This window comes from Schistocerca piceifrons, chromosome 7 (assembly GCF_021461385.2).
Source record: "Schistocerca piceifrons isolate TAMUIC-IGC-003096 chromosome 7, iqSchPice1.1, whole genome shotgun sequence".
Classification (NCBI taxonomy): Eukaryota; Metazoa; Arthropoda; class Insecta; order Orthoptera; family Acrididae; genus Schistocerca; species Schistocerca piceifrons.
This window is the reverse complement of record NC_060144.1, coordinates 570,669,383-570,688,925: the sequence shown is the minus strand read 5'-3', so window position 1 is coordinate 570,688,925 and position 19,543 is coordinate 570,669,383. Positions and strand designations below refer to the sequence as shown.

General features: G+C 36.3%; 1 protein-coding gene across 3 annotated transcripts in view; it reads right to left on the bottom strand.

Annotated features, from left to right (window-relative positions):
* Positions 1 to 4,038: 4,038 nt before the first annotated feature.
* Positions 4,039 to 19,543, bottom strand: part of LOC124805147 (glucosamine-6-phosphate isomerase) — a 122,560-nt gene continuing 107,055 nt past the window's right edge. For all 3 annotated transcript variants that reach the window (XM_047265617.1, XM_047265616.1, XM_047265618.1), the window contains one exon: positions 4,039 to 4,310. In XM_047265617.1, the coding sequence (XP_047121573.1) occupies positions 4,288 to 4,310 (23 nt within the window). In that variant the 3' untranslated portion in view covers positions 4,039 to 4,287. The remainder of the gene's footprint in view (positions 4,311 to 19,543) is intronic.

Here is a 19,543-nt window from a genome sequence, read left to right as displayed (position 1 = left end):
TTCAAATGTGTGTGAAATCTTATGGTACTTAACTGCTAAGGTCATCAGTCCCTAAGCTTACACACTACTTAAACTAAATTATCCTAAGGACAAACACACACAACCACGCCCGAGGGAGGACTCGAACCTCCGCAGGGACCAGCCACACAGTCCATGACTGCAGCGCCTTAGACCATTCAGCTACTCCCACGCGGCAATCACTGCATATATCTCTCTCCCCAACCCATATATCTGCGACTGTGATAGGATGTCACCATTGGGAGGGAGTCAGCACATTTGTAATAATTTAAAATAATTATACAATTTTGTAAATTTTCTGTTATACTAATTGTTGTCTTTCTCTGTTTCATGAATGGGATACTTTATCACAAAAAGGATGGAGATCACACGTTGTGCATAAAATTAAACGTAATCAATTAGAGAATTAATTGCAGAAGGGGTGAGAAAGCCAACGAAAAGGTGGGAAAATTCACGATCCATTGCATGCATTACTAGAGTAAGTAGTGTCTCTGCCAATAGTGATTGTGGTTTCTTTCCTAATCCAATTCCCAAATTGAAGCATTATCATAAAATACGTAGACATTTGGACAGAGAATTAATTTTAGGGAGAGAAATGTGCATACAATTGAGTTAAACTGGCAGTGTATTTTGATACATGTTAGTGAGGCACCACTGAATAGGTTTCGTAGTAGTATCCTCACTATTTCAAACAGAATTTCATTTCCAAAAATATTCATTTATCTTGTAATTTTGTAATATTAACAAAAAAAAGTGCACACAATAGGTACATTGTTGTCAATCCATTGCCGGATAGCCAGGCACAAGATATTACCAAAATGGACAGGGCAACAAATGAAATCGAAACTGAAAACATCAGTCATAGTGAAGAATACCAGTTACATTTTTTAGTTAACATAGAGACAGATGATAGTAACATTATTGTTCAAAATGATACAATGATGACAGTAGATGAGACGGGGTCACTATTTTTCCCAGGGAGTATTTTTTCCCCGAGTGAAAATGTAATGTGTGAAAGTGTGGACTTACTAAATCATCATTTGCCTGCCACACTTATGCCTAATGCAATCATGATTGGGCAGAGTGCACTGTGCACAGCAGAAACCCCTACCACAATTCAGATGTTACAACAGTTATCTAAACAAAGCTTCAATGATTTTAAGAACAAGTTTAAGGAAGAGCAAAAACACACACTCAAAGGCAAAGCATGATGAAAAATTAAGTGACTTTTCAAAACAACAGATAGATACACAAAAGGAATTACTTGAACAGCAAAGGGATTTGGAATGGTGTAATCATAAGGTGCCCAACATCACCTCAAATTGTGGTAGATGAAAAACTGAAAGTGTTAAAGAAAAAATACTGTAGATTTCAAACTATCAGATTCTAGCATCTTTTTCTCAAGGTTTGCATAAACAAACTGACCACCAATGGTGACAAGACATTACCCATGATGATATAGTGAGTCTGCTAAAAAAACTCATCACTAAATTAAAAGTGGAGGTGAATCGAAAAGCAGGGATGTCTTCCATTCTTTGTCACAAAAATGACGGCACCTTGGGACATGCTGTTTACAGAAAACCAACTCATACACACTCGTATTTCATGGCATTACTTATCACCCCAGAAGAGTGATGTGTAATCCTACGTTTGTCTTTCCAGTGAGTGATAAAAAACAAATTATTTAATAGGAGAGTCCAACTACTGTGCTTATTTATTATTTACTTCTGTGATGAAGTAAAGTCGAGGGACAGCACATCTCCAAGATCATACAGTGAATGCCGCAATTTAGCAAGAGATGTGTGTGTTTGTGTATGCTTCATGTACTGCTGGACCTGGCTGGAGCAGTGCACTGGCCCAGGTATAAAAGCCAAAGCCAAATAATGGTGCGGTTGATTTTGGAAGATCAAGGAATATTGTATTGTAGTTAGTATTCACAGCTGTCAGTCAAAACTTTCAAGTTGACATTCACATTCTTAGTTACGATATTATAGTAATGTTCTCATGGAACAACCATATCTCATGAGAAGATTATTGTATAAAATATGAATAAGTCCACAATTGATGCATTCATGGTGAACTAAAGGTGAGCAGAATAATACTTAAGATGATATCTAAACTTCAAGGATAACGAACGAGAACATTACAGTTTTCAAGTTCATAGCTGCCACAACCCTTTCCAGAAAAAAAAGGGTACTGAAAACTTTGGTTCACAGTGCATGTAATACCATGGACAACACTCTCCAGGATGAGTCTCTACAATTAAAAAGGATTTACAAAGCATACCAGTGTTCTCCACAATAGATATGTAAAGTGCTACAGATAATACTGAAGATAGACTTCAGGAATGAGGACGGTGACAGAGAGATTTAACCCTTAGCTTTCATGCCATATGTGGGAAGATTGCCACAAAAATAGGTCAGATCCTCACTAAGCACAAAGTTAGAAAGATTCTGTGCTTCGGTTCTGTCAAAGATGATGAACCTCCACATGGCTGGAATTCACCAGATCCCCTAAGAGGGTGACTTTCATACAACAGGCAGATGACACGTATGACACACGAAAGATGTGCAGAACATAAAATTACACCAGTTTCTTACAGCCCAGTAAATCAGCTGTGGTGGAGCACTGCATCAACACTGGACACTATGCAGTACAATAATGTAGAAATTTTAGTGTTGACTCTACCCTTTTGAGATCAGTGATAATGGAAGCAGCAGTAGAAATTAGTTTGTCAAGGAATTTAATGAACAAAGATGTTGGTTTCAGCATGGACAAAGCATGGAATGCAGTGCTTTCTTTAATAAACTCTCAATGACATTGTTACAATACATACTGTAGCCCCAGCCAGTGGCCTGTGATACAACGAACCATACAGGCACGGACCACTGGTTCCTGCAGCTACAATCCGCGGGAAAAGATTGTATACAAGCAGCCAGACAATAACGTAAATAGCCTGGGTTATTTTCAACTGATCTTCCCACTGTCGGCATGGTACCAGGTGACACAAGCTTCACTGCTGACGGCCTTTGTGTCACAGTACACACTACTGCAATCGCGGGTACCTCTTTCCTTCCATGAGATCACATGCCCACTGTTTGCGTGCCTATACTCTTCTGTAATCGGGTATTTAGAGTACCTCCTGACCGCTCCATGGCAATGTGTGTAATGGGTGCTAACCACGTATGTTGATAAGCTGGTCGAGGATTAATCTCCAACTTGTTCTGGCTATTGGCTACTGCCAGCTCACTGAAGACTGTCCAGGACACTCACTTTGCTGGATGCCACCTAAGACCGTCCAGCGTTTTCACTTCGCTGGACGTCAACCGTGGCTGTCCAGAGCTCTTGCCTCACTGGACACCATCTCTGACCACTCAGGTCTCCTGCCTTGCTGGACTCTGACTGCTAATCATCCTCATAAAGTGGTGCTACTGCTACCAGCTGACCACTGCCTCATAGACTGCATCTGTGTTATTCTATTTCAGTTCATTAGTGGCAATAAAAGTAAAGTTGTTCTTGGCTAATTGCACACCTCATTTGCAGTGCCTCGCTCCTTCCAGTCACAAATACAAAATTACAGCTCCTAATGAAGCATCAATATCCCAGCACAGATCTACAAGCTAACTACAGATTATGTTTACACACAGTTCATCACCAATGAACAACATCTCTGGCACTTGTAATTCTGTGGCCACACGTGCAGTGGTGCGGTCTGCAGATTTATGAGGACTGACCAAGTAGTGTAGCTTCAGTCCACTGACTCAATCGGAATTGGCCAAAAGATGAGGTGAAGAAATAGGGTCTCTGTGGTTGCACACCTGAAACTTAATGGATCAGTTACTATTTTTTAAAAAACTTGAAGAAAAGCTGAAAGGTAATTAAAAATACTATCCTAGGAGAATAAGCAAGGAAGTACTTCATAGATAATTGGAAGACAAAGAAATGGCTTTGTAAAAGTCAAAAATATGTATCAGTTGTGGGTCAATACAGAAACTTCAGTTTCTAATACGTAATAAATTGTTTTCATGATTGGAATGTATTATTTAATCCATAAAAAACATAATTACACCTCAAAACAGCACAATAAACAGTATATATAAAATTTCAATAGAAAACATTATTATTTCTGATAAAATTCTTGGCTTTTGATCCATTGTTGTGATGATATGAAGTAACCCCAACTCAGATTTACCAGTGTTAATGTGTAAAGGCACTTCCTTGCATTACTTATCACCATCTGCACCCATCATCATTCCAGCATCTATCAGCTTACTGTGTACATTCCACAGATTCTGTAAAATAGAAAATAAAAAGAGTTGTTCTAGTAATTTGACAACATTGAAAAATAGAGATCAAAATGTGACATTAGATTTTGATGAAAACTCAAAATGATTCAATAGTGAAAAAAGTGAGCAGGAATTTGTTTCAGTGCAAATTTATGTAATACCGTAAATATAAATCTGCCACAAGTGAAGAATATTCTAGATTCTGAACACATTAAATTATACTGTCCGTTGTATTAAATTTTAAAAAATGAAATACACAAGACTTTACTTTCAGCAACTATTATCAGCATATGTCTCCACATACAATACTCTATGAAGCTATCAACAACAGCAGTCCCATATACTTCAAGCTAAATTTGGAGATGACAGGGATTAGTCAAAAATGTGGAAATACGAAGAGAAATGCATGTTTGAACATAAATACAGATGCCAGCCAAACCTGAAGGTTGTGATGTTTTATGTGATGAAGAACATCTGTGCTATGTCCTCAAGACATTGCATGTATCAGTCATGGTCAGAACAGTGTCCTGTGCAGTTGCGAGTGCACTGTGTGTGACCTACACGAAGTTGAACGTAGGACATTGTTGGTGCTCCTATGGTGGGTGCTTCCTTAGCCAAGGTAGTTGAAGTGTGTGCTGTTTTCAAGAGGCACCATACTGAAGATTTATACTGCATACAGGGAAGGTGGTGAAACACCATCTGCTACACGACAACAAATATGAAAGAGCATGTTGAGTGACTGCAACAGATGGCCACTGAAGAAGATTGCAACAAAAAATACGATGACAACAGCAGCTAAATTCACAGCAGAACTGAATGTTGTACTTGTGAACCTTGTCAGCACCAAAACAATATGTAGAGAGTTTCATCAGCAGGGAGTTGTAGGGCAAGCCAGAATTTCAAAACCACTCAACAGTCATGCAAATACCTATAATAGGAAAATGCAGTTTCAAAGCCATAAAACCTCACTATGGAGCAATGGAAGAAAGTAATTTGGTCAGATGAGTCTTGTTTCAGACTGTTTCCAGTTTCTAGTCGAGTGAGCATACCAAGAGTGAAACATGACAAATGTTTGGTGATGATTATGGTGGCCATACCATGGTATTCTATGGTCCCCATGGTTACTCTGCAAGGTCACATTACTGCTGAGGATGATGTGACCATTTTAGCTGATCAGGTGCAGCCCATGGTATAAAGTTTGTTCCCCAATGGTGGTGCTGTGTTCCAAGATGACTGGACCCCCATTCACACATCTCACATCGTCCAGGGCTTGTTTTGTGAGCACACGGATGAATTGTCACATTTCTCCTAGACAACGCAGTCACCAGATCTCAATTTCAGACAACTGGAAGCTGTTTTGAATGCCAAAGGTTTTCCTACACTGTATAATGCATAGTATCGTGCTGGGTTTTTGGTGTTTCCATAGTTTTGTCCATCCCCCATAAGTTACCAACATATTTGATGCAAAAATCTCTAAAAAGTAAATACCAGCCACACCTGTAGTGCATTATTTGATCTGATATATTTCTCAGTGCAGACAGTATGAAAGAAAAACAGTACAGCATTCGGTATCATTATGATTTGTCATATTATCAGACAAGAGGCAGGAAGCTTCAAGTAAGCATGAGACATAAGCTAGACTATAAAAAACTATCTGGAAAGTTGTTTAATAAATTCAAATGCCTTTCTCTTGTTGCAGTCCATTGTATTTGTATTTATAAAATGAATATTTATATAATTGCTGTGGAAAATGGAAACAGAGCAAATATGCTATTAGAAATATTTTCAAAAGGATGTGACAAAATACAATAAAAATATATTAACATAAATGACTGAAATAATAAGATAATGGAGAAACAAGAGGAGGGTACAGGAACTAACCCATAGTGATAATAATAATAACATCCTGGAAGTAATGCCAGATGAGGTATAGTGGGCGCTTCAGACCTTCCACACGGGCACATTTGCTCAGAAAAGATTCATCCAGTCTTTTTTGAGTAAAATACATTTTATACAAAACTATAAGTGTGTATATAATGGTGAACTTTTAAGTTGTCTAGAACCTGCAGAGAATGGAAGAAACAAACTCAACTACAGAATTTCAAATGGGAGCGTGAGAAGAAGTTGGTACCATTGAAAAGAACACACTAAAATATTTGATCAGAGAACTCTTCCTCACAGTTCCACACCATATTATGCCACTCTGTGGAAGTGAATGGGCACAGTTGACAAAAAAGCTTTCATTTCTTCATTGCTAGTGCCATTACTTTTTTAGTTTGAATATGCTATTCATTCAGTAATGCCATGTTCTAATGAAGAGGTAGGCCTATTCAGCATAGACATAGTAAATGGAGAATGTAGTCACAAATATTTACAATGAGAGCGGGTTTAAACAAATAAATATGAAGATCGCCCATGCAAGTCACAGCATGTTTCTGACAACTGAAGGCACAACTCTGCCAGAGTGGCAAGGTGCAACCAACTCACTATCATAACAACGCAGTCGGTGGATGTGATGTGTTATCAACCACTAGGACAGAATCAGTGTACTCTAGATAGATGCCTGCATCTAGAATAAATTCCACATGTAAGCCTGAGAAATTCTTTTAAATGTTTTTGTAGCAAGTGCATGAGGCAGGACATGGATACCAGTCTGGTGTTCACCTAGTGGGATGTGGGAAACTGCCTAAAGCCACATAGGCTGGCCAGTAAACCAATCCTTGTCATCTAACTGTTGGACAGATTTAAACTGGTGCTGGCATTCCTTCCCTTATCTCAGAAACTGGTGCATTGTGGACTGATAGAAGAGGGTCAGTGACTTGATCATCACAGTCATCAAATTTAGTTCCCCAAAATGATTTCTTTCGAGGATGCATCAAAGACACTGTGTATCAACAGTGTTGTTCAGCATAGAGAGCATTCTGTTCATCTATTACCGCAAAACCAAAATGGATTAATGCAATCTTTTCTAATAATTTGATGTGTTAAAACAGCAAATAAAGTTTATTCAGAATTAAGAGAGTAAGGAAAAGTTATTCCCTACTGCAACATTACACAGCAATTCCAATATCCTACAAACTTTCCTTTCCTTAAGCACTGTTTAAATCATCATTTTCAGGAAGTTTTCTTTGTTGATGTCACCTATATGGCAGAGTAATGAGAGAGGGGGGAGAGGAGGAAAGGTATTCAGATTTAAGAGCTCCTTTCAACAGTATTTTTTTCTTGCATGTTCTCATAAGAAACTCTCAAAATGAGTTTGTTTTCTTCATTTTCCAGCATCTTACAGGCAATGTAAAGTCCACCATTCTATTTACCCACAGAGATTAGCATAAAAACCATTTCGTCAAAAAAAAGAGTGAATGTGTCATTTGTGAGAAACACTGGCTGACTCACCTCATATAAAGCCAGGCAGTGACAGTGTTTTGATGGAAATTATTTAAGTTGGAGAAGAGTAATGTGGAAGGCACTATCGTCTGCAGAAAAAGTAATTGTCTCTCACCCTTGGGTCTGAATGAGCTGCCTTTCCCTTTAACCTCCCCCTACCTATCCCTCTCTCCTCCATGAGGAAGCAACAATTAGTTCAAAGAGCTAGGAAACATATTGCTTACACTATTATTGTCTCTCTCTGGAGTGCTATACATTTTGCTTTCCATTTCTTGAAGGTAAGTCCTGACCAGCAAATGGAACTGACACAATATGACAATGTTATCATAGAAAATCCTTGGTAGTATACAGAAGAACTGAATCAGAAAGTTGTCACAACTGTGCCATTTTGCTGTAGTGACAAATGGCATTGTATATTAGCCAGTTAACTTCTTAATTCCCCTCAATGACAAACAGCCATGTGCTATTTTACCATTGCTAAATTGTTAAAATTACAATTTAATAAAGAAATATCCAATGCCATGAAAAATTCTTCTTCGCAGTTAATCTGAGTGTGGCACAAATGGAAAGAGTTGTGAAGAACTGTTATTGAAGACATCCAAACCTCGGTCACATTAAGAGTAAGATTATGAAGATCAATAAAGATGAGTAACAGTAACATGTGATACTGACAATTTGGATCTGTATAACATAACCCAGTAGAAGCAGGACTGAACTTTGAGAAAAGTCTTACATTATATTATATTATATTATATTATATTGAGATGTAGAGAGTAATATAAGGAAATTAAATAATTTGGTCAGGATCATATTCAGCTTCAGTGATGACAACAGACCATCTAACAATAGAATCAGCAAAATTACAGTGTTCAATCTATTGCGAAGAACATAAGAATATTTCTCAACTTCCTGTGTGACCAGCATTCTCCTAACACAAAGCAATCTATTACTTAACATTGTATAAAGTGAAGTTTGTAATTAATCCTCACGTCTCTTTTTATTCGTGGTGAGTGCAGAGAAAAGTCCTACAATGGAAACTATCAGATGGAGCTCTGGCTTCAAACAGTGCAGAACTGAAGGGGATGGATATGTTACACAGAGACAGCTTCTTTTTAAACAATGTATAATAAGACAACAGGAAATCTTCAGTGCTTTTGCTAAATGATTTTTCACAAAGCTGAAGGTAAAGTAGAATGTCATGCAGAGAAGTTGTAGACAGAAGGGAAAAAATTCATGTTGCAATACAAATAATACCATTCTGGAATTAAATTATTTAACTGCAAAGTGAAATGATGTACGTTTTGTGCTGTATAAGAACATGTGATGCATAATCTCTCTCTCACACACACACACACACACACACACACACACACACACACACACACAGCACCTATATTCTAAGGATAAATTATATGAACACACGTAAGTTATTCAGGTATTAGTGTAGTGTCAACAAGAAAATACAAGATGATAAATCTATGCAAACCTTTAATAGTTTTCACATAAAATTCACACATTAAAAAACAAATATGTTAATTACAATCACAGTTATTGTTATTATTATTATTATTATTATGTAAGGAGTAACACACAATCACTGGAAGTATGAACTTAGGAACAGACTTTCACAGTGGTACAATCTAATGAAAAGTTCACAGAATTTCAGTTGCATCAAATAATGTGTGCACTCCATCAATATTCTCTTAGTCAAGATCTGAAAAGAACATGGGTAAATTTTCATGGACATACAACTCCCTACTGTGATTAAAATGTGAAACATTTCATGAGAATTTTCAACTATAGGAAGCAGTTACAAAAAAAAAAATGGCCCTGGGTGTCTATTTCAACAACTATGAAGTGCTACTGTGTAACCTGAGACAGTAAGATTAGGTCAAATTGACAACAAAAGTTTTCTAACATGCTACTACTACATCATAACTAATTTTACTATTTGAATACAAAATGCGGAAACTTCGCCAAATTAATGCTTCAGAAAATAAATACCACTGACACAGTGTGACAAAATGCGTCACTTTACAGCTGGTGAAGGTTTGTGTGTGTTTTTTTGTTGTTATTGTTGTTTCACAATATTTCGTATTTTTCACAGCAAAGAAGTGAGACAATAACTGTTTGGAACAGTACCACTACTTTTCTATTCATTCATGTCACTCTGTGATAAAAGAAAGATAAGGATTTAACACTCTGCCAATGACAGGGTTTTTAAAGACATAGGACAAGCTTGGATAGGACTGAGATTGGGATGGAACCATCTTAACATTGTCTTGAGTGACTCAGGGAAGTAATGCAAAATCATAAATCTGAATGGTTGGTCGAGTTTGAAATCCACTCCTCCTGTACTCTGTAAGTTACTCTGAATGTTTTATACTATAAAGGGAATGAACAACAAAACAACATTACATGAAACATTACACAGCGAAAGAGGAACTTCAACAGTAAACACAAAACTATTACATGATGGTCATCTTTCAAGCAGCATGAATCAATTGAACAACACGAATAACTGGCTAAATAAATCTGAGGTGAAGAACTGTGAACAAGATGGCAGTGCATAGGAATAAAAAAGGGAAGGGAAGATATATAAAATAGACAAGAAGCAGTGTTGTTGTTGTTGTTGTTGTTGTTGTTGGTGGTGGTGGTGGTCTTTAGTCCAAAGGCTGGTCTGATGCAACTGTCCACACTAGCTCTTTCTGCAAATCTTTCCATCTCTGCATAACTACTGTAACCTACATTGACTTGAATCTGGTTGCTGTAGTGAAGCCATTGTCTCCCTTTACAACAATTACACCTCACATTTCCTTCGATTACAATATTAACTATTTCTTGATGGCACTGGATGTGCTCCACCAGCCCATCTCTTCTTTTAATCTAACTGTGCCATAAATTCTTTTCGTCCCCAATTTGATTCAATACCTATTCACTAGTTATCCAATCTACACCTCAGCATTCTTCTCCAGCACCACACTTCTGACACATCTCTTCTCTTCTCGTCTGTGCTGATTATTTTCCATGTAAGGCTACACTCCACACAAATACTTTCAAAAATATATTGGGAGAATTTTTTGGGTCACCAGTCTCCTGACGGGTTTGATGTGGCCTGCCACAAATTCTTGTCCTGCACTGACGTCTTCATCTCAGAATGGCACTTGCTGCATAAGCCCTCAATTATTCATTGGATGCATTCAAATCTCTGTCTCCCTCTGTTGTCTTTACCATCTACAGTTCCCTCTAGTACAAAGGAAATTATTACTCATATCGCCCTGTCCCATCTTTATGTCCATTTTCTATGTGTTCCTTTCTTTGCTGATAACTTCCTCGTTCTTGAGCTTATCAGTCCCCCTACTTTTCTACAACCTCCTATAGCATTTCATTCACTGGATTCTAATGTTCCCACAGATGGTGATTCAATTCAAAATTATGCTATAGTGCTTTTAGAAAAAGGCTTCCTAACACTGAAATTTATATTTTAAGTTGATTTATTCCCCTTCTTCAGAACAGCTTTTCTTTCTATGAGATGGAAGGAGTACGAGACAAATGTTTCTACGGAAGGGAGTTTAAAAGAAACAGGTGAAACATAATGTAAAAACTAAAACTTCAGAGCAACATGAACCAAAATTAAATGGGGTGGTGGAAGAGAATAGTTCTAGAGGTGTGAGATGATTAAGAGGAAGAGATGGAGTGAGAAGACAACAAGAAAAGTGAGAAAAGAAGGCTGCACAGGAGAAGGGGCAGTAGTATTACCTAAAATGAGGGCTCCACATATGTGTTGACAATATCAACATTTCACTTGTTGGTAGATATATCTTATTTATTTACCCTTACCTTCACTGTAGACATTTCCTGACCAACAGTCAGTTACTTCAACTTCAGTACCTACTTATTTGCAAAGCTGCTACTGAGCTAACTGTGTTTCAGATGAAAGTAATGGGCTGCCTACTTGCCAGCTGGCAAAACAGGACCAATTGGAACTGAATTCATAAATTTGTAAGTGCAAAATCAAAGTATAATATTTTTGTTCTATTATGTTAAAAGAACGAAGTGCCTCAAAAGGGATTTTACAACTCAGAATGACATAAAGCTGTTCTTGTCATTCTTTACCAAGATAAATCAAGTTTTTCCCTTCTAGTTTTCTTAAGGTTCAGTATGATGTCTAATTAGACGCACAACCCAGATGATTCCACTGTATGCCAAATGCACTGCAGCATGCAGGCACAATGGCTTCAACTGTGGAATACAGAGCTGGCTGAGGTAGTGTAAAAGCTCTATCTTTAAAAAGTCCCGAAAGTGGAAACCAGAACTAACATCTGAAGTGACCATACAGTTAGTCCAATACTCACAATGGAACCATCAATGAGGTAACTTCAGACTTTGTTAGGATAAGAGAGGTGAGAAGGCATCTCGACAGACACACATACAGCATTCTTTATTATCATCATAAATCTGTCGACTAAAAAATTTTGCAGCACATCAAAATATGCTAGTCTATTGGTTGTTATGATTTGAGAAATCATCAAGTTTGCTCTTGCTTAAGGTACATAACATAATAAGTTTTGGACCAATGCAAATATTTTCCAATTATTGCTATGGATTTTCAGTGCCCCAAGCCAAGAGTTATCTCTTCATGTTGCAATATAACTGAAAACTGACTCACTATTGAAATTCTTTTTTGAATAAACTCATAGTTTTCATCCAACCAATTAGCACCTCTCAATAAAATTTATTGTGAACCATGTTATCTGTGCCTTTCACTTCTTACACTGAAGTAATTCTGCATGGTTTCAGATGCAAACATTTCCTCAGTACTTGTCAAAAAGTAACACGTAGAATGCCCAGCTAAGGAGCAGAAATATTGACAAATATTTTCTCCAGACTTCTCCAAAGGTTACACTATTCAGCTACACCCATTCAGGCTACTTCTGCATGTTTTCCAGTGGCAACTTTCATTACATCTACATCAACATGGCTACTCTGCAAATCACACTGAAGTGCCTGGAAGACGGTTCATCGAATCACATTCACAATAATTCTCTATTATTCCACTCTCACACAACGCACAGAAGAAGAAGAAGAAACCTATATCTTTCTGTGCAAACTCCAATTTCCCTTATTTTATAACGATGATCATTTCTTCCTATGTTGGTTGGCATCAACAAAATATTTGTGCATCCAGAGGAGAAAGTTGGTCCCAATTCCTGTACCACGTCCATCCCACTCTCTCTCCTATTTCTCGATAATACAAAACATGCTCTCCTTCTTTGAAATTTCTCAGTGTACTCTGATAATCTTATCTGCTAAGGACCCTGAAATGCATAGCAGTACTCTAAAAGTGGATGACAAGTGTAGTGTAGGCAGTCTCTTTAGTAGATCTGCTGCATCTTCAAAGTATTCTACCAATGGAACACAGTCTTTGGCTCACCTTCCCTACAACACTCTCTATGTGTTCTTTCCAATTTAAGTTGTTTGTAATTGTAATTCCTAGGTATTTAGCTGATTTTTGGCCTATAAATTTGATTGATTTATAACACAACTGAAGTTTAAGGGACCCCTTTGAGCACTTATATGGATGACATCACTCTTTCATTTATATAGGGTCAATTGCCATTTTTACACCTTAAGGAGGTCCTTGCTAAATCATTTTGTAATTTGTTTTGATATTCTGATGACTTTACTCAATGATAAATGACAGCATCACCTGCAAACAACTTATGATGGCTCAGAAATCACTCCTGTTTCACTCAATGACTTTCCGTCAACTACTATGAATTGTGACCTCTCTGACAGGAAATCACAAATCCAGTCACATAACGGATACAATGTTCCATAAGCATGTAATCTGATTACACGTCACTTGTGAGGTGTGGTGTCAGAAACCTTCTGAAAATCTAGAAATTGTCGATAGTGCTCAACATTTTGTATGAGTAAAGAACTAGTTATGTTTCGAAAGGACAATTTTTTTTAGATCTGTGATGACTATGTTTCAACACATCATTCTCTTAGAGGTAATTCATAATGTTCAAACACAATATATGTTCAAAAATCTTGCTGCATATCAACGTTAATGATATAAGACTGCAATTTAGTGGATTAACCCTACTGCCTTTCTTGAATATTGGTGTGACCTTGTGACGAAGCAAGCTGGGATATTTTTACTTACCCTGCCTCCTTAAATTCGTTTTTTTTTTTTAACTTTTAAATAGTTACTATTAACATACGTGAGTAATCTGCATTTTCATAAAACAGAAAGGTTGGGCTTCAGTTTTTAAAGAATATAACACCAGATCTTATTTTGTGCTTAGTTTTATGTATGTAATTGATTTTCTAATTTATTTCAACTATTCTTAGTTAGTATCTTTTGTTATAGGGTGAAATCAGTAATTCAGTAATTCTATTGTTGACATATTCTGCAATAATTGTAAACATTTGGAAGACAAAATATGAGCATTCTTTAAGTATTTATTTGGCTCTATTCGAAAACATGTTAGTAAAGCCAGCTATTAATTAATTTCAAATTAATTAACATTTTTGTCAAAAGTATTGTTTGTGTAACAATATTGTGTAACAATATTGGTTAATTTCTGATTTAAACAAATAATTTGGCCTAACTCTTGTAATAGAAGAAACTGTTAAAAAGAACCAATTTTTTGATGTATTCAGTTAATTTAATGAGTTAAGTTTTAATTGTAATTTCTGTAAATTTAGCTTCACACAATGTATAAGTTCAGTACCTATTATTGTGAGGATATATAAGGGCCCAATTTTTGGTCATAAGACAGTCGGTACACAGCTGAGTTTCAGACGAGGAACCTGTGTTGGTTAGAATGACAACAATGCATCAACTTAACAGTGAAATAAGTGTTACAACAATAGGCCTTGTGTTAAAGCAATGACAGTGACTGTTCAATTTATCTGAAAGACTGTGAACTGTGTGGTTAGACTTTTACTGCTCGTAGATGTACAACAGTAAACTGTAGTAGCAGTATGTGGATGTTCACCTGGACACTATTAATCAGGCTTATGGAAAGTTAAACAATAGTGCACTAGCCACATTAAATGTGTATATGGTGGCAGTTATGAAAAGTGAAAGTAAAAAAGACTGAAATGTAACTGTGCATCTGTTGGCTACATCATTTAAAGTAGTCTGTGTTAGACTTCCACACCCCATTTTTCAGCCAGTACATCGACGCCGAGGACAATCAAATCAATAAAGAAATAAAGTAGGCGAAGCGCTACATGTGGTGCCCCGAAATGAGTACTATTGGATGTGGGCACAATAAACTAGAACTCACGAACTGTGACAGTGAAGTGTGAACTCGTGTGGTTTACAGTACAGTTTTAAATGGAAGAGATGATACAGCCAATCAGTGCTGGGGTTTCATAACGAAGAAGGTGCAGCAGCCAATCAGTGAGCAGGTTCTATGGAAGCAGCCATTGAATACTGGAGCAGCCAATCAGCACGCAGGTGGACACAGCTGACTGCAGGTAAACAAGACGCCTTGCTGAGAGAATTACAACTTGCCGCAGCTGTGCACTTCCAGGTGACAACCACAAGAAACACAGCAGGGCAGCAGCAGCAGATGAGTAATTAAAAACAAGGTAATTCATTGCAAAAGCTGTGTTGTATTAAGTGATACATAATGAGTGATCTTAACGAACAAGGGACAACAGGAGACTGGTTCTGTATACGGTAGTAATTATAAATCAGACATGAATGTAACTTGGAAGGATGGGGAAAGAAAGTCCTATTGTAAAGAGCAAAATGGACAAAAACAGTAATGATGTCGGTGTTATTATTAAGATTAAGGAGGAGGAATCTAGTAGCGAAAATCAGCAAGGGCAAAATTTTATGGCAGATGGAAATTTGGAAGCGATGTTAAGGAAGATTTTCAGTAATACCAGTAGCATGAAAGAAGACATTAGTAGTATGAAAAAAGGCATTAATGCAGTAGAAAAGAAAACTGATAGCATTAGATCTGACACGGTTAACTTAAAAGATGAACTGAAGAAAGAAATTAAAAAGGAAAATAAGATAGTTAACACTGATCTTTCAGAATTAAATAAGTAGTTTGATGATTGTGATAATACTAACGAGAAATCATCATTGGGTAGTAAATGTGTAGAAGAGAGAGAGAGAGAAACTTTGTGATGACAATAGTAGGAAGGTGGAGGTGTCCAAGAAACAATGTGCTGAAAATAGGGTTAAACTTGAGAACCAAAGCAATCGGATTAAAAATGATTTTGAAACAGATGTAGAAATCAAGAGTGCAGTAGTGGTAGAGGAAAAACTGGTAAAAGTGAATGAAAATGTAGATTCAAAATTGACAGAAATGGAGAAAAAGGTGGAAGAAGTACAAAATCTAAAGCATAGAGAGAGTGAAAGTGGGGCTGATTCTGACAGCAGTTGTAATGATGCTAGCAATGACGAATCCAGTAGTGATGAGGATGAGGTATGGGAATTTATAATTGATAATGATGGCAATGTGTTAAGTAAAGAAAAAATAAATGAGGATAATGTTAGGTCTAATGAAGAGTTAGGGTTTGAGAGCAGTACAGAGGACCTTGCTACCTGTTATTTGACTGTGTCTGATGGTAAGCAGGATGATAGTTTTTCCAGGGAAAGGATTAATGAGGATTTGTTGTAAGAAGAAGATCATATGGTAAGTAAAAAGGAAGTGTGGCACCCTGTAATAACAGCAAGGGTACAAGGGATAAATGTTAAGTGTTTACTGGCCAGTGGTAGTGACTTGAATGGCATTTCACAGGCATTTTTGGAATCTATCAAGAACACAGAGGGTATAGTGGTGATGCATGTTGCTGGAATAAAAATTATTGGTGCTACTTGCAAGCTATTAAAGAGTGTGAAACAAGATATAGTATTAACTGTGGAATAGGCAAGACAGTTGTTGGAGTGCAATTTCTTGGTAATTCAAAATCTCAGCTTTGATGTAATATTTGGGAATAATTCCTTGTGCAGTTAGCAAGTAGGGGGTTCAACAATCTGTGCTGGACTCATTATGTGGTGATAACGCTTACCCCAGATGTCTGTCTCATTTTTCATGTTTCCTGAGGCAGTCAAACTCTTCTACTATCCTATCTGTAATTTATAAGTGAATCAGAATTATTCTATCTTCTACTTTCATGCAATTTTGTGCAATTGGATACTTTTAAAGAATTTGTCAAACAATGAGGTAAGGTAAACAGAAAATGAAAGGTGTTAGTATGTGTAATGAAGTAATCAGCTTATTGGTGCAGAAGCAGAGGCAATATGCATTACAAACCATTTTAAATATGAGATATTAATATTAATTGTGGTATAATAGAAGTGCTTGTGTTCAGTGCAGTTAGTATATGGAGATAACTATCTACCCATAGAAGTGTCATGGTACAGCCTTGTTTAACATTAAGGAATTACAACTTTAGACATAGTTGCCTGGAGCAACGTATGTGAAAAGAATAAGCAATGTTTGTATGTATATCAATATTCAGGCTAGAATCTTAAGCAGTTTGATAGAATACAGTGAAATAATATTATTTCTGAGCAATAATTTTGCCTGATCAGTAATGAGAGTTAAGTTTGCCTTAGCATAAGGATCTGTTATTGTGGAGTGTTTTTCAGTAGAGTCAATTTTGCATTAGTTAAGCAGAGCAGGTGTTTATTTATTACATAATGAAGCAACAAGGAAATAATAAACTAATGAATAATGTTAGTCTTAATGGTTAGGGAGCCTGTCTCTCCAGTAGGGATATTTTTTGAGAATGCACTCCACTAGCTAATGAGATAAGAAATGTAAGTGAAATAATGGAGTGACAGACATGATTAATGCAAACAGTAACTGTATACAAACAAATGTGGTGCAACTATATTGAGGATCTAATTGTGAACTAGGCAACATTGGCTACTGTGTATATTGTGCAATTCATGACACTGCTGCTGGGAGAATGAGAGCTTAACAGAGAGAACAATATTTTTGTGAGGTACAAAACATATAATGCTGCATCACTGGATCTATAGGTTATCTGAAAACTTATATTCGTGTTCTGAGGAATTATGAACTTGAGGAGGTTAATACTGGGATGAAAAACAATAAGTTTGCTGATTAACTGATAACTGTGGTGCTAGACTGATGTGAATATTCTGATCGGTCAACCATTTGGTAACATCTTGTGATTTTGTGAGGATTTAATTTTCTGTTTGACTGAGAGTAGTGCTCAGAGTGGAATGGAGAAATAGAGCAATGATTTGGTACAACTTCAATCCCTTTTATTTTGATTTGAGAAGTAATTAAGTTTTTTAATGGTGACTCTATTCTTTTTTTCATAATGTAATGATTAGTAAATCTATGCTATTGCACATCTTGAGTTTTTGTTATTTTGCAAATGGGAAAGAAAAAAAATCTTTCAAGTTCAACCAGTTTCAGACAGTTACGACTTAGAGTAATGTTTGGTAGTGTAATGTGCACTTGATTTTAAAATTTTCCCTACTCACCACCTTTCATACTATAGTCAATTTTAGTGCTAATTGTTCTAATGTCATGAGAACTAGTAATGTATATATTTATGAAATAATGACTATCACTTTTAGTGTGAAACTTTTTTTGTTAGACTTAAGTTAGAAGTAAAGTAGCTGTGCTAAAGTAGGATATTTGTCTGATTTTTTCACACACTGTGGCAGAGGAGAACCACCTCCAAAGGAACTGATCACAGTGCATTTCCTAAGTGACTGCCACTTGGGTATGTTGAAAACATGTACAGCTTGGTGAGAAAGTGTGTTAAAGCTCATTGAAAAAGTGAAAGTGCTTGTGAAAATTACTAAACATTGAACAAGTGAAATTTTTTGTCTAAACATGAACTGCAATTTGCAGTGTAATTCAACTTCTTTGCGACCCATAAGGATTAATTTTTTATTAAGCAAGACAGGATTTGTATAAAATGATATGTACCTTTAAATGTAATCTTTGCTTACCCAGAAAAAACATCAGTTATGAAGACACTGTATGTAATTATTTTGTATGGGGATTTTTGTATGGCCAGTTCATATAAGTATAAATTTGAAAAGACATATGTACTGTAGCTTCTGATAAGATTTCTTATGTAATATTTTTTGTGTGTATATTTTAACCCAATGTCTGCGGTCACTTGTGGTCACTGAATTGTCCAGTTAGCTATTTGCAATATCTATCTGGTCAATCCAATGAGGGGGTGATGTGGCAAAGCAAGTTGGGATATTTTTACTTACCCTCTTGTTTTGCTATCTGCCTCCTTACATTCGTTTTTTTAACTTTTAAATAGTTACTATTAACATATGTGAGTATAATCTGCATTTTCATAAAATAGAAAGGTTGGGCTTCAGTTTTTAAAGAATATAACACCAGATCTAATTTTGTGCTTAGTTTCATGTATGTAATTGATTTTCTAATTTATTTAAACTATTCCTAGTTAGTATCTTTTGCTATAGGGTGAAATCAGTAATTGTTTCGTAACTTAAATTCTATTCTTGACAAGTAAACATGGATAAATTCTGTAACAACTGTAAACATTTGGAAGACGAAATATGAGCATTCTTTAAGTATTTATTTGGCTCTATTCATAAATATGTTACCAAAGCCAGCCCTTAATTAATTTCAAAGTAATTAACAGTTTTGTCAAACTATTGTTTATGTAATGATATTTGTTAATTTCTCAATTTAAACAAATAATTCGGCCTAACTCCTGTAATAGAAGAAACTGTTTAAAAGAAACAATTTTTCAGTGTATTCAGTTAATTTAATGAGTTAAGTTTTATATGTAATTTCTGTAAATTTAACTTCAAACGATGTGTAAGTTCAATACCTATTATTGTG